The sequence below is a fragment of the Capricornis sumatraensis genome, chromosome 20, assembly GCF_032405125.1.
Source record: "Capricornis sumatraensis isolate serow.1 chromosome 20, serow.2, whole genome shotgun sequence".
NCBI lineage: Eukaryota > Metazoa > Chordata > Mammalia > Artiodactyla > Bovidae > Capricornis > Capricornis sumatraensis.
The window spans coordinates 40,823,099-40,835,592 of NC_091088.1; the positions used below are offsets into that span (position 1 = coordinate 40,823,099).

The window sequence follows — 12,494 nt, forward strand, 5'->3', positions numbered from 1 at the left end:
TGGACCTGTGCACACATCCTCCCACGAGTCCTCACGTCTGGGTCAGTTCAGAGTCCGGTTGTGGCTCCATCAAAAAGTGCAAGGCCCAGGCCACGAGCTGGGGAGGGAGCCTGAGAAGAGAACCAAGGTTTTAGGTCAGGGGGACGGGGACAGGCAACTAAGACAGCAGGGGCAGCCCCAGGCACTCACCTGGCAGCCTGGACCTGGGCACACAGGGAGGGGCAAGGTGGCTTGTACGCATACTGGAAGGCAGAGCCGTCACGATGCCTCTCTGGGCGGTCCTGAAGGGGACATGATGTCTGGAAAGGGGCCAAAAAGGCCTCTAACCTCATCCAAGGCTGCCCCAGCCCCCAGCCCAGCTCTACCCAAGGTCCACCCCCTTCTACTCTCCAGCTGTGGGGGCTGTGCTCACCCAGACACAGCTGGACTCCAGGGCTCCCTTGGCGGTTCTTGTTCTTGGAGAATGCTGCCAGGTCTTGGGGGGTAACCCAAGTTCTTTGAACTCCAGGCTAGGTTTCTGGGCACTGCTTACATGGGCCTGGTGTATACTGGGGGCATGGCCAAGGCGTGACAGGCTTGGGGTGCAGCTCAGGAGTGGGGCGTTGGGTACACTGCTGGGGTGTGGGGACACAGGGGGCAGGGAGCCATGGGCTGAGCAGATGGTTGACAGGGGCTGGGAGCTGCCCTTCTGTACTGGGTCTGGAGCAGCCAAGGGCAGAGGAGGCAGAAGGCTGACGCTGGCACTGTTCTCCTTTGACAGCAGGTGGCTGGGTAAGGCAGGGGTTCCTGAGGAGGAGGGGGACTCACTATGGGCACAGTCCCCTCAGCTCAGATCAGCTGAAGGACCTGTGAGCAGAGGCTTGCAGGAACTGTGTTCACCCCCACCCAGCTGGGTACCCTTTCAGAGCCCAGGCACCTAATTGATTGACAGCAGCAAGAACACGGGGCCTAAGCATCACCTTACCTGAGGAACTGGGTGAGGAAGGAGAGGAGGAGATCAGACTCAGCGACAGGTCCTGCAGAGCCAGGTGTGATGGGGATCGCTCAGGGCCTGGGGGTGGGGGAGGCTTATCAGCACTGGGGGCACTGGGCAGGCTTACCTCCCTCTTGACCTCTCCAGTCTTCCTTACCCTGTGCCCTCTGACTTGGGCCCAGAGAGCTCAGGATTTGCTGGTCATTCTCAGGGATGTGCAGCCGTAGGCTGGAGACAGTGTACACAGCTTCTCCCTGTGGGATGAGAACGTTCAGTCTGGGCCTTCGCCCAACTTCCCACGCTGACATTTCCCAAGAGAAGCCCCAGACTGACCGTGGCTCTGCAGCGAGAGGCAGCCCAGGGGGTGATGGGGGCTGCCGTGTCAGGACCTGCCAGTATCAGACAGCTCTCAGCCAGGCACACTAGCGCCTTCTGATGCTCCTGGTCCACCTCTACCTCATTCAGAAGCTGGGACAGTGGAAGACCTAGGGCAGGGGACCAGAGGATGGGCTGAAGCTCAGAGGAGGAGGGGAGGCTTTACTAAGGAAGCAGTGGGGTTGTCAGTTACCTGCATTGGATGAGGTGGACTCTGAAAGGTGCTCCCTAGAGAAACAGAGGGGACAAGTCTGAGGAACAATCCTGAAGCCTACCTGCACAGATCTGTCACCCCTGACTGAACCACACCTGACCCAAGGAGCAAGCCCCACACTCACTCCAAGCAGTCATCGAGCTTTTTCCGCACATCTGGGTCCTCGTTGCTGGAAAAGAGGAGTGGTAGGCAGTCACTGTTCTTTATGAGTCACAGCTTGGTCATGGTGAAGGGGCCTAACTCTGTGAAGCTACAGCCATGCTGTGAAGGGCCACCCAAGACAGACGGGTCACAGTGAAGACTTCTGACAAAACTTGGTCCACTGGAGGAGAAAATGGCAACCCACTCCAGTATTCTTGCCTGGAGAACTCCATGGGCAGTATGAAAAGGCAAAAAGGTATGACACTGGAAGATGAGTGCCCCCTCCCCCCACAAGGTTGGAAGGTGTCCAGTATGCTACTGGGAAAGACCAGAGAGCAATTACTAAAAGCTTCAGAAAGAATAAAGTGATTGGGTCAAAGTGGAAATGATGTTCAGCTGTACCTGGTGATGAAAGTAAAGTCCAGTGCTGTAAAGAAAACGTTATGTCCATGAATCAAGGTGAATTGGATGTGGCCAAGTAGGAGATGGCAAGAGTGACATCAAATCTTAGGTAGGAATCAGTGAACTAAAATGGATGGGAATGGGAGAATTTAATTCAGATGACCATTATATCTACTACTGTGGGCAAGAATCCCTTAGAAGAAATGCAGTAGCCCTCACAGTCAACAAGAGAATCTGAAATGCAGTACTTGAGTGCAATCTCAAAAATGACAGAATGATCTTGGTTCATTTCCAAGGCAAACCATTCAACATCACAGTCACTGATGCCGAAGAAGCTGAAGTTGACTGGTTCTATGAAGATCTTCTGGACGTAACACCAAAAAAAGATGTCCTTTGCATCACAGGCGATTGGAATGCAAAAGCAGGGAATCAAGAAATAACCAGAATAACAGGCAGGTTTGGCCTTAGGGTACAAAATGAAGCAGAGCAAAGGTTAACAGAGTTTTGTCAAGAGAACACACTGATCATGGCAAACATCCTTTTCCAACGACCCAAGAGACAACTCTACACATGACATCACCAAATGGTCAATACTGAAATCAGATTGTGTTCTTTGCAGCCAAAGATGGAGAAGCTCCATAGAGTTAGCGAGAACAAGACCTGGAGCTGACTATGGTTCAGATCATGAGCTCCATATTGCAAAATTCAGGCTTAAATTGAAGAAAGTAGGGAAAACCACTAGGTCATTCAGGTATGACCTAAATCAAATCCCTTATGCTTATACAGGGGAGGTAAAAAGCTCAAGGGATTAGATTTAATAGAGTGCCCAAAGAACCATGGACAAAGGTTGGTAACACTGTATAGGAAGTGGTGACCAAAACTATCCCAAAGAAAAAAAATGCAAGAAGGCAAAGTGGTTGTCTGAGGAGGCCTTACAGATAGCTGAGGAAAGAAGAGAAGCAAAAGGCAAGAGAGAAAGGGAAAGATACACCCAAATGAATGCGGAGATCCAAAGAACAGCAAGGAGAGGTAAAAAAAAAAAAGCCTTCTTAAGTGAACAATGCAAAGAAACAAAGGAAAACCGAATGGGAAAGACTAGAGGTCTCTTTAAGAAAACTGGAGATTTCTAGGAAACATTTCATCTAAGGATGGGCAAAATAAAGGACAGGAACAGTAAGAAGCTAACAGAAACGAGGGGACGGCCAAGAACACACAGAGAAACCATACAAGAAAGGCCGTAATTCTCCAGTAACCATGGTGATGTGGCCACTCACCTAGAAGTGAACATCCTGGAGTGTGAAGTCAAGTGGGCCTTAGGAAGCATTACTACAAACAATACTAGTGGAGATGATGGAATCCTAGCTGAACTACGTAAAATCCTAAATGGTGATGCTGTTAAAGTGCTGCATTCAATATGTCAGCAAACTTGGAAAACTCAGCAGTGACCACAGAAGTGGAAAAGGCCAGTTTTCATTTCAGTCCCGAAGAAGGACAATGCCAAAAACGTTCAAAATTACTGGACAACTACACTCATTTCACATGCTAGCAAGGTAATGCTCAGAAATCCTTCAAGTTAGGCTTCAGCAATAGGTGAACCAAGAACTTCCAGATGTACAAGTTGAGTTTCAAAGAGTCAGAGGAACCGGATATCAAACTGCCAACACTGGATTATGGAGAAAGCAGGAGAGTTCCAGAAAAACATTTACTTCTGTTCACTATGCTAAAGCATTTGTGTGGATCACAACAAACTGGAAAATTCTTAAAAAGATGGGAATACCAGACCACCTTACCTATCTCCTAAGAAATCTGTATATAAGTCAAGAAGCAGGAGTTAGAACTGGACATGAACAACTGGTTGGTTCAAAATTGGGAAAAGAGTACAACTGATATGCAGAGTACATCATGTGAAATGCCAGGCTGGATGAATCACAGCTGGAATCAAGTTTGTTGGGAGAAAAATCAATAACCTCAGATACACAGATACCACTCTAATGGCAGAAAGTGAAAAGGAACTAAAGAGCTTGTGATGAGGGTGAAAGAGGAGGGTGAAAAAGCTGGCTTGAAACTCAACATTCAAAAATCTAAGATCATTAACATCCAGTCCCATCACTTCCTGGCAAATAGAAGGGGAAAAGTGGAAGCAGTGACAGTGTTTATTTTCTTCAGCTCCAAAATCACTGCGGACAGTGACTGCAGCCATGAAATAAAAGGCACTTGTTCCTTGGAAGGAAAGCTATGATCAATGTAGACAGTGTATTAAAAGCAAAAACATTACTTGCTGACAAATGTCCATATATTCAAAGCTATGGTTTTTCCAGTAGTCATGTATGGACGTGAAAGCTGGACCATAAAGAAGGCTGAGTGCTGAAGAACTGATGCTTTGGAATTGTGGTGCTGGAGAAGACTCTCTTGGAATGCAAAGAGATCAAACCAGTCAACCCTAAAGGAAATAAACCCTAAATATCTATTGCAAGGACTGTTGCTGAAGCTGAAGCTCCAATACTTTGGCCACCTGAGGGGAAGAACTGACTCACTAGAAAAGACCCTGATGCTGGGTAAAACTAAAGGCAGGAGAAGAGAAGGGGATAGCAGAGGATGAGATGATTAAATAGCATCACCAACTCAATGAACATGAATTTGAGCAAACTCCGAGACATAGTGGAGGACAGAGGAGCCTGATGTGCTGGTGTCCATGGGGTCACAGAGTCAGACACGACTTAGCAACTGAACAAAAACAACAAGCGCTCAATGTTACTAAAGCCCCAAGCCCTCAAACCCACAAGGCCTATGCCAACGCCAGCCTGGCGTGGGTGAAGAGTACAGTTGAACAGTGGAGGCATCACTTACCAAGCTGTCACCTGTTCCCGGGGTTGTTCTGTGGGCAGCAGAGCGAAACGGTCCACCTGGAGGAAGAACTCCGCGGGCTGGAGGAGTGAGTTCAGGGACCGGGTCTCAGGAGTTTTCAGGAAATCAGGCCCAGTAATCCACCCAAGCCAGCTTCACCACTCACCGTGTCTCCCTCGGAGACCTGGACGCGGACCTTGCAGTCCCGCAGCAGCAGTATTCGGCCTTCTGTCCCTCTGAAGCCGAACTCCTTCTCCTCCCTGCGGCAAGCGCGGGCCTCACTGCAGCGCTCGCCAGAACGCAGCCCTGCCCGCCTGGGAACCGCCCACCTCGGGCTCAGGGCTCAAGGCTCGTGCTGTCTCACCCGAACCCAAAGTTCCCAAGCTCCGCGGAGCCTCTCTCACCAGTCTGAGGCGTTCAGGGCCTCCCCCGTCACTAAGCATCGGATACTGTGGGTCCCGTCGGATACAAGCAGCGCGGCCTCCGCTTCGGGTGGGTCAGGGGCACCGGACGGGCTCTGGGCCTTGGCCTCCTGCAGTACCTGAGGGCGGCGACCGGCGTCAAACCCACCGCCTTGGGGCCCCGCCCAGGTCTCTGGGCTCTGAGAAGGGTGTGTGTGTGGGGGGGAACTCACCTTGAGCAGCTGCCCCGCCCGCGGGCTTGAGAGTGCCTCTGACCCTAGGACCAGCTCTCGGATCCAGGGTCGCAGGACCAGGCCCCCAAAACTTGCCATTCTCGCCGCTGGGGCCCGCGGGGAGCCTCTAGCCCGCGTTTTTCCCGTGCGACGCGGCCCCGCCTCGCCGCGAGAGAGGAAACGCCGGACGTTTGGGCGGGACCAGAGGTCGAGGCCCCGCCCAGGAGCGTGCCCGCGCGTGCGCACGAGGGCGTCTTGGTCGGGAACTTGGTTCAATTGGATTGCGTCCTGTTTACGCTTACCCGAGCATCTCTCCAAGCAGCGGCGAGGTGTTCTTCAAGTCTCCTGTGGCGCTGGGCAAGAAGGGGCCAAGAACTGGCTCCAATGGGGAGGGAGAGCTCTGGAACCCGAGGCTGCAGTCAAGCATGGTCACTTCAACGCCTGTGACCTCAAGGAGTTCAGCAAGTATTTGTTGTGACTCCACTTTCTTCATCTACAAAATGCGCAGTCTTGTTGCTGCTGCTTCTGCTAAGTCACTTAAGTCGTGTCCGACTCTGTGCGACCCCACAGACAGCAGCCCACGAGGCTCCCCCGTCCCTGGGATTCTTCAGGCAAGAACACCGGAGTGGGTTGCCATTTCCTTCTCCAGTGCATGAAAGTGAAAAGTGAAAGTGAAGTCGCTCAGTCGTGTCCGACTTTTAGCCACCCCATGGACTGCAGCCCACCAGGCTCGTTCAGTTCAGTTCAGTTCAGTCGCTCAGTCGTGTTCGACTCTTTGCGACCCCATGAATCGCAGCACGCCAGGCCTCCCTGTCCATCACCAACTCCCGGAGTTCACTCAGATTCATGTCTATCGAGTCAGTGATGCTATCCAGCCATCTCATCCTCTGTCGTCCCCTTCTCCTCCTGCCCCCAATCCCTCCCAGCATCAAAGTCTTTTCCAATGAGTCAACTCTTCGCATGAGGTGGCCAAAGTACTGGAGTTTCAGCTTTAGCATCATTCCTTCCAAAGAAATCCCAGGGTTGATCTCCTTCAGAATGGACTTGTTGGATCTCCTTGCAGTCCAAGGGACTGAAAATAAAAGTACACAGTATTCATAATCACCACTTCTCTCATTCTCCCCTCGGATTGGCCAAGCCCCTCCCCTAGACTCCGGGAACGCTCGGACCGTAGCGTAATGACGTAAGAAGACGCAAAGACTCCTCCACCCCATCTCCGTTTCCTAGGAAACGTGGACTCCGCTTTCCTTTCTGCGTCGCTGCCCCCTTGACGTCACGGTTCGGAGAGGAGGGCGGGGCGGCGCGGGCGACTGGAGGGGCTGTGCACCTGCGCCTCGGCGGGCCGTCTGGGGCATCGTTCCCGTCCCGCCCGGCCCTGCCATGGCCAGGCCACAGAGGACTCCGGCACGCAGTCCCGACAGCATCGTCGAGGTGAAGAGCAAAGTAAGGGCCCCTCCAGCCCTGGCTCCGGCCTCGGCCCTAGCTAGGCGCTTCCAATTCCCTCATTCTCCCCTTCCTGGCTCCTTGGTCCCCACCACCTTTTCCTCTTCTCCATCCTCCCCGTCCCATTTTCAGGCTTTTCTTCTCACTTTCCCCCATCCATCCTCCTTCCTCTACTGCCGGCCTCTGGAATCCCTCTGTGGCCTGGGTACGTGGAGGGCGGGGAGTAGACCTTGGACAGCGTCCCTTGTCCTGGAGCTGAGGTCTGTGTGCAAGGCTACAGCTGTTGTGAACCCCTGTCTTTCCCACCTCTGCCACCTTCGGACCTGTGGCGAGAAAGGGCACGGAGTCCATTCTTACCTCTCCTCTTCTCCCACCCCCTGCCTCCAGTTTGATGCTGAGTTCCGACGCTTTGCTCTGCCTCGCGCTTCAGTGAGTGGCTTCCAGGAGTTTTCTCGGTTGCTGTGTGCAGTACACCAGATCCCAGGCCTGGACGTGCTGCTTGGCTATACTGATGCTCACGGCGACCTACTACCCCTCACCAACGACGATAGCCTGCACCGGGCCCTGTCCAGCGGGCCCCCACCACTGCGCCTGCTAGTGCAGAAGCGGGGTGAGGAGGATGGGGTACAATGGGCAGCCTCTGTGGGGTAGGGTGACAGGGCAGGTCTATCAGGGTTAGTCTATGCCCAAGGTATCCAGGCTTCACCCTCCGCGGTCCCTGCCCTTGGCCTGACCTCCAGGTGTCAAGAAATAGCTACAGTGCCCCCTTCCTCAAGGAGGCCTGGGCCTGATGGAAAAGGGCCCAAATGTGAGAGCAGGGTTTCTGATCTCAGCGCCTCCCTTTCCTGCAGCAGAAGCTGATTCCAGTGGCCTGGCCTTTGGCTCCAACTCTCTGCAACGGCGGAAGAAAGGGCTCCTACTTCGGCCAGTGGCACCTCTGCGCACCCGGCCACCGCTACTGATCAGCCTGCCACAAGATTTCCGCCAGGTTTCTTCAGTCATAGATGTGGACCTACTGCCTGAGACCCACCGACGGGTGCGGCTGCATAAGCATGGTTCCGACCGCCCCCTGGGTTTCTACATCCGAGATGGCATGAGTGTGCGAGTAGCTCCCCAGGGCCTGGAACGGGTTCCAGGCATCTTCATCTCCCGCCTGGTACGAGGGGGCCTGGCTGAGAGTACAGGGCTGCTGGCAGTCAGTGATGAGATCCTCGAGGTCAATGGCATTGAGGTAGCTGGGAAGACCTTGGACCAAGTGACGGACATGATGGTCGCCAACAGCCACAACCTCATTGTCACTGTCAAGCCAGCCAATCAGCGCAATAATGTGGTGCGTGGGGCATCTGGGCGTCTGGCAGGGCCTCTTTCTGCTGGGCCTGCTGAGCCTGACAGCGATGATGACAGCAGCGATCTAATCATTGAGAACCGCCAGCCTCCCTGTTCCAATGGGCTGTCTCAAGGGCCTCCATGCTGGGACCTGCGCACAAGCCACTTACTTCCTGCTGCCCGCAGCTCTCTGCCCTCCCTGGATGATCGGGAGCAGGCCAGCTCTGGTTGGGGGAGTAGCATTCGAGGAGATGGTAGTGGCTTCAGCCTCTGACAGGGAAGGATGCAGCCCCTTGCCACTCCAGGCTCTGGGACACTCCAAGAACTTTCCCAGTGGGAGGTTTCAGCGTGCTTATGGGCCCTCTCAGTCCGGGGAACATTAAAGGTTTTCTACAAATGCAGTTATGGTCATTCTGTTTCCCAGCCCTAGCCTCCTCCCTGATCCAACAATTTTGCCTTCTTCTCTGGACATGTGGCAGGAGTGAGTGTGATAAGGGCACCAGAGAAGTCTTCCTGTAGTCACGCTGCGGGAGGAACACCAGGTTTGGCATTTCTAGGGTAAGAAAAGCACTTATGGAAACAAACCCCACTGTGTACAAAAGGTTTAATTTTGATAAAGGGTTATGAGGCTGGGATGGCCCTTCCACAGCCACCAGTGGCTGGGAAGAGGGCTCTGGGGACACTGCCCCCTCTCCACTCTATGATGGGGCCCAATCCTGCCCTTCGCAACCATGCTGTGACCTTCAGTAAGACCCAGTCACTGTCCCCATAAAAGGGCTCAGGAATCCATCTTCACAAAGACTTTGGGGCGGGAAAAGATCTTGATGGCCTCCTCTACCTGCACCAGCTTCCGGTCCAGCTCAGCACGGTGGCTCTGGGCCCTCAGTGAATCCGCCCCCGCAGGCAGCAGCACCAGCTCGCGCAGCAGCTGGCTCTGGCCTACAGGGGCCCCAGGAACAGTAAATGCTGGGCAGGGGTGCACAGTACCTGGTGGGTTCCCCAGCCAGCTCCCCTTGCCCACGTACTCACTCTGGAGCAGACTGCTCAGTGTCTCCAGCCGCTGGTTCTCAGGCATGCGAGTGTGGCCAGGGGGCATGGCTGGGTCTGGTTGGCTGTGCTGACGGGCCTCAGCCTCCCGCCGCCACAGGTCCCTGCGCTCCAACAAGCTGTGATGCACAGACCCAGGGTTGATGACCCTAGGCAGATGTGGGCTTCCACCCTCCATAAGTGCCCCTTCCCAGGAGTGGGGGGAGCGGTAGGACCTACTAATGGGGCACGTGACCCTTCTGCGTGGCGTTGTAGTGCTCCTGGGCTTGCCGTTGCTGCTCCAGCACCTGTGCCAGGACTTGCAGCGAGCGAGAATGCCGCCGGGGGGCCCTCTTGGCAGTGCGGGCATTGTGCATAATGAAGTCCACACCCAGGCCTGGGGCCTGCGAGACATGGCCAGCATGATGAAACAGCACTGTGTGGTGCCCCGGAATCCCTGCCCCACCTCCCAGCCCCCATATATCCTCTTACCTTAGCACTGGGACCTGGTAGGGTTAGCTGGGGACTGGGGACACGGGGTGGTGGGAGCCCGGGGCCGCAACGGGAATGGGCCTGCAGAAAGTGGGCTGGCTCAGTTCTAGAGGCAGGGCCGGGCTCCTGGAGGCCAAGGCAGAGCGGGGGGGTGGTCAGTCAGGCTGAAGTCAGGGTCTCAAGCTGTAAGACCATGCCTCTGTCCCTCCTGTCTTTCAGGATCTTTCTCTATCACCAGTCCTCTGGACCTGGCCTCCTTCCTCTTGAATAAGTACTTCCATCACATCAGCATTTAAACATGTGTGTTTTTCACATCTCTCAGAAAACATATATCCCTCCCTCTACCTCAGTCCTGGCTTCAGTCATCGTTCTCTTTTTCTCTCCTTCCTAGTCAAGCTTTCTGGCTCTGTCCCTACGAAGGCCACCAACAGCTGGTCTCCAAGCCCCCAAATCCAGGGTCACTTCCCTGGTTTCGCTGTCCTCAGCCTCGTCCTCAATAGCTCCTGGGTCTCACTTCTGAGATCCAGACCTGATTCTCCATCTGCCTCTTGGACACATTCCCACTCCCTGGAAGCCCCACAAAAGCTTCAGCTTCAACACACCCACATATGACCTTGTCTTTTTTTCTGTCCTGCTTCTTCTTCTTCTCAGACCCCTGGAAAGAGAAGTGGCACCACTAGCTACCCCAGATAGAATCTTACCACCATACATACCCCTGCCCTTCTCATTGTCCTTAGAAATAAAGGTTTAAAAAAATGGATTTATGTGGCCCTTTACGTGGGTCCAGCTGACTTCTTAGCCTAACCTCATGCTCTTCCTCCCTCATAGTGAACTGAACACAGCATCCCCACTGCCCACACTCCTAAGTCCCTGGTGTTAGGACCAGGGACCCTGGAACCACGAGGTTCCATTTCTACAAAATGTTCTCCTCTATTCTCCCCTTGCCTAATTCCGACTTGCCCCTCAGAATCACCCAGCCTTCATCACTTCGGAGAAAGGCCACAACCCCACTCTGCAGCAGGACCAGCTCTTCATCCCCTGTGACCTCAGCCTGCTGTGGGTTTCCTCCCTCCTCATAACTCAGGTCAGAGTATAATGTCCTGTTGGCCAACAAGACGGGCAACACTTGGGGCTCCCTGAGGCAGGTACCTGCAGCTGAGCCTTGACACGCGACTCCACTTTGTCATACTTGGGTGAGCGCCACAGGGCCTTCAGGGGCCTGGATTGGGCCTGCTCCCGGCTGTGCTCCTGCTCACGGAAGCGCCTCTGGATTTCCCTGATCCGCCTCATGTTCTCCTTCTCATGGTCTTTAGGTTCCTTCCCTGGAGAAAAGATGTTGCCCTACATACAGCCCATACAATCCAACTTACCCCAGTGGACACATAAGCCCACACCCTGCCTCCCTGACATACTCTAAAGTCCACCACATAACCTTGTTCCCTTCCTCACACCATAATTATCTTCTGTTTCTGATGATTTTATACATATTTGATTATGAAGTATACTAGTAATCACCTTGCATATCCTATTCACCTCTTCACTTGTTTTACTGTCTCCCACCTTGATTCAATGATGCGCTTCTTCGACCTTGTTCTCCTAGCACCTATAGGGCCTGGAGCACAGCAGACACTCAACAAACAACTATGCATAAATCCATGAAGCTGAGCTACGGGCTTTTCCGGGGTATACCTCATTTAGTCCTCTCCTGCGAAGTCGTGCATTTCCCGCTCCTTCTACAGTTGGGGAAACAGACACTCTGAGAGGTAAAGCCTGAGCCCAGAGCAGGGAAGGGGAAGCCGTCTTTTGATCTGTTTTGACTTCAGAGCCGCCTCGCTGTCCGTTCTGACCAGAACTTACTCTTGGGAGAGGCCCCTGGGCCTAGGGAGATACCCCCGAGCTGCAGCAGCACACCACCCACGCCGCGACGGCCACGCTCCAGGATTTCTAGGCCTCCCGGACGGATGCGAGGGGCGCGGGGAGGGGTGGCGTCTAGGTCCGGGTCCGTATCCGTCGTCAGCAGGTCCAACTTCGGCGCGTTTCCCTCAAGGCGCCCTTGGGCTGAGAGGCCAGACGGGGCGGAGTGCGGAGTCAGTGGTGGAGCTGGGCCCGACCCTTGCCAGGCCGCTTTCACTCCCTAACTCACCCGAAGACGGCCTCCGGTAGTAGTCCGGACAGAGCGTAGGGTCTGGGGGGATGGGCCCCGAGATGCGGGACGGACCCTCACACATACCGCCGCCGCCGTCCTGCAAACGTTGCACCTGAGGCCTGCCGGGCTACGCGTCTCTGGCGCCAAACCCCGCTTCTCAGCCCAGTGCCTCCTCCCTGGGCCCGGGTCCTAACCTCAGCCGTGCCCTACCTGCGTTCCCGGCCCCCACCCCGCCTCCAGGCCCCGGCCTGCGCTCGCCACCTCTGCTCTCAGCCCACCTCTCAGTACCGTTGGCAGGCTTCTCACTCGGGCAAGGGGCTCACCAGAGCGGTTTTGCCGCCCACTGCCGCCACCCGACGGGTTTGCTGTTGCCAGGCAACAATGGTTTCCGTCCGTGAGGTCAGGGGCCAATGGCCTTGGCGCAAAGCCTTCTGGGGCCTGTAGTTCCAGCTGAGGGGGGAGCAGAACGACTGTCAGT

The 12,494-nt window shown here is 54.7% G+C and overlaps 3 protein-coding genes across 4 annotated transcripts; 1 reads left to right on the plus strand and 2 right to left on the minus strand.

Annotated features, from left to right (window-relative positions):
• Nucleotides 1-31: 31 nt before the first annotated feature.
• On the minus strand, nt 32-5,748 carry ACD (ACD shelterin complex subunit and telomerase recruitment factor). The gene is made up of 12 exons (XM_068993032.1): nt 5,584-5,748; nt 5,354-5,490; nt 5,116-5,209; nt 4,953-5,029; nt 1,687-1,731; nt 1,542-1,576; nt 1,307-1,458; nt 1,131-1,227; nt 965-1,051; nt 413-786; nt 190-281; nt 32-110 (listed from the first exon to the last, which is right to left on the minus strand). Exons 1-12 carry the CDS (start codon nt 5,680-5,682, stop codon nt 32-34), a joined length of 1,368 nt encoding a protein of 455 aa, XP_068849133.1. The 5' UTR covers nt 5,683-5,748.
• A 1,215-nt stretch (nt 5,749-6,963) lies between these two features.
• PARD6A (par-6 family cell polarity regulator alpha) lies at nt 6,964-8,626 on the plus strand. Of its 2 annotated transcripts, none has more exons than XM_068992969.1 (3): nt 6,964-7,026; nt 7,414-7,636; nt 7,878-8,626. In XM_068992969.1, exons 1-3 carry the CDS (start codon nt 6,964-6,966, stop codon nt 8,624-8,626), a joined length of 1,035 nt encoding a protein of 344 aa, XP_068849070.1. The 2 variants fall into 2 exon arrangements, with proteins under 2 accessions (XP_068849070.1, XP_068849071.1); XM_068992970.1 differs by having other exon boundaries at nt 7,881-8,626.
• A 504-nt stretch (nt 8,627-9,130) lies between these two features.
• Nucleotides 9,131-12,345, minus strand: ENKD1 (enkurin domain containing 1). Its single transcript, XM_068993409.1, has 8 exons — nt 12,340-12,345; nt 12,014-12,113; nt 11,728-11,928; nt 11,020-11,192; nt 9,871-9,996; nt 9,619-9,782; nt 9,382-9,518; nt 9,131-9,291 (listed from the first exon to the last, which is right to left on the minus strand). Exons 2-8 carry the CDS (start codon nt 12,096-12,098, stop codon nt 9,131-9,133), a joined length of 1,047 nt encoding a protein of 348 aa, XP_068849510.1. The 5' UTR covers nt 12,099-12,113; nt 12,340-12,345.
• Nucleotides 12,346-12,494: the final 149 nt, after the last annotated feature.

Excerpts from the sequence above, each read along its gene's own strand:
- ACD (XM_068993032.1), bottom strand. The coding sequence starts at position 5,682 with ATGGCAAGTTTTGGGGGCCTGGTCCTGCGACCCTGGATCCGAGAGCTG. Across the intron at positions 787-964 it reads TTCCTCACCCAGTTCCTCAG|GAACCCCTGCCTTACCCAGC; the intron begins GTAAGGTGATGC and ends CCTCCTCCTCAG. Across the intron at positions 111-189 it reads GCCCAGGTCCAGGCTGCCAG|GCTCCCTCCCCAGCTCGTGG; the intron begins GTGAGTGCCTGG and ends TTCTCTTCTCAG.
- PARD6A (XM_068992969.1), top strand. The coding sequence starts at position 6,964 with ATGGCCAGGCCACAGAGGACTCCGGCACGCAGTCCCGACAGCATCGTC. Across the intron at positions 7,027-7,413 it reads TCGTCGAGGTGAAGAGCAAA|TTTGATGCTGAGTTCCGACG; the intron begins GTAAGGGCCCCT and ends CCCTGCCTCCAG. Across the intron at positions 7,637-7,877 it reads CCTGCTAGTGCAGAAGCGGG|CAGAAGCTGATTCCAGTGGC; the intron begins GTGAGGAGGATG and ends CCTTTCCTGCAG.
- ENKD1 (XM_068993409.1), bottom strand. The coding sequence starts at position 12,098 with ATGTGTGAGGGTCCGTCCCGCATCTCGGGGCCCATCCCCCCAGACCCT. Across the intron at positions 11,929-12,013 it reads CTACCGGAGGCCGTCTTCGG|CCCAAGGGCGCCTTGAGGGA; the intron begins GTGAGTTAGGGA and ends CTGGCCTCTCAG. Across the intron at positions 9,997-11,019 it reads GTGTCAAGGCTCAGCTGCAG|GAGCCCGGCCCTGCCTCTAG; the intron begins GTACCTGCCTCA and ends CTTGGCCTCCAG.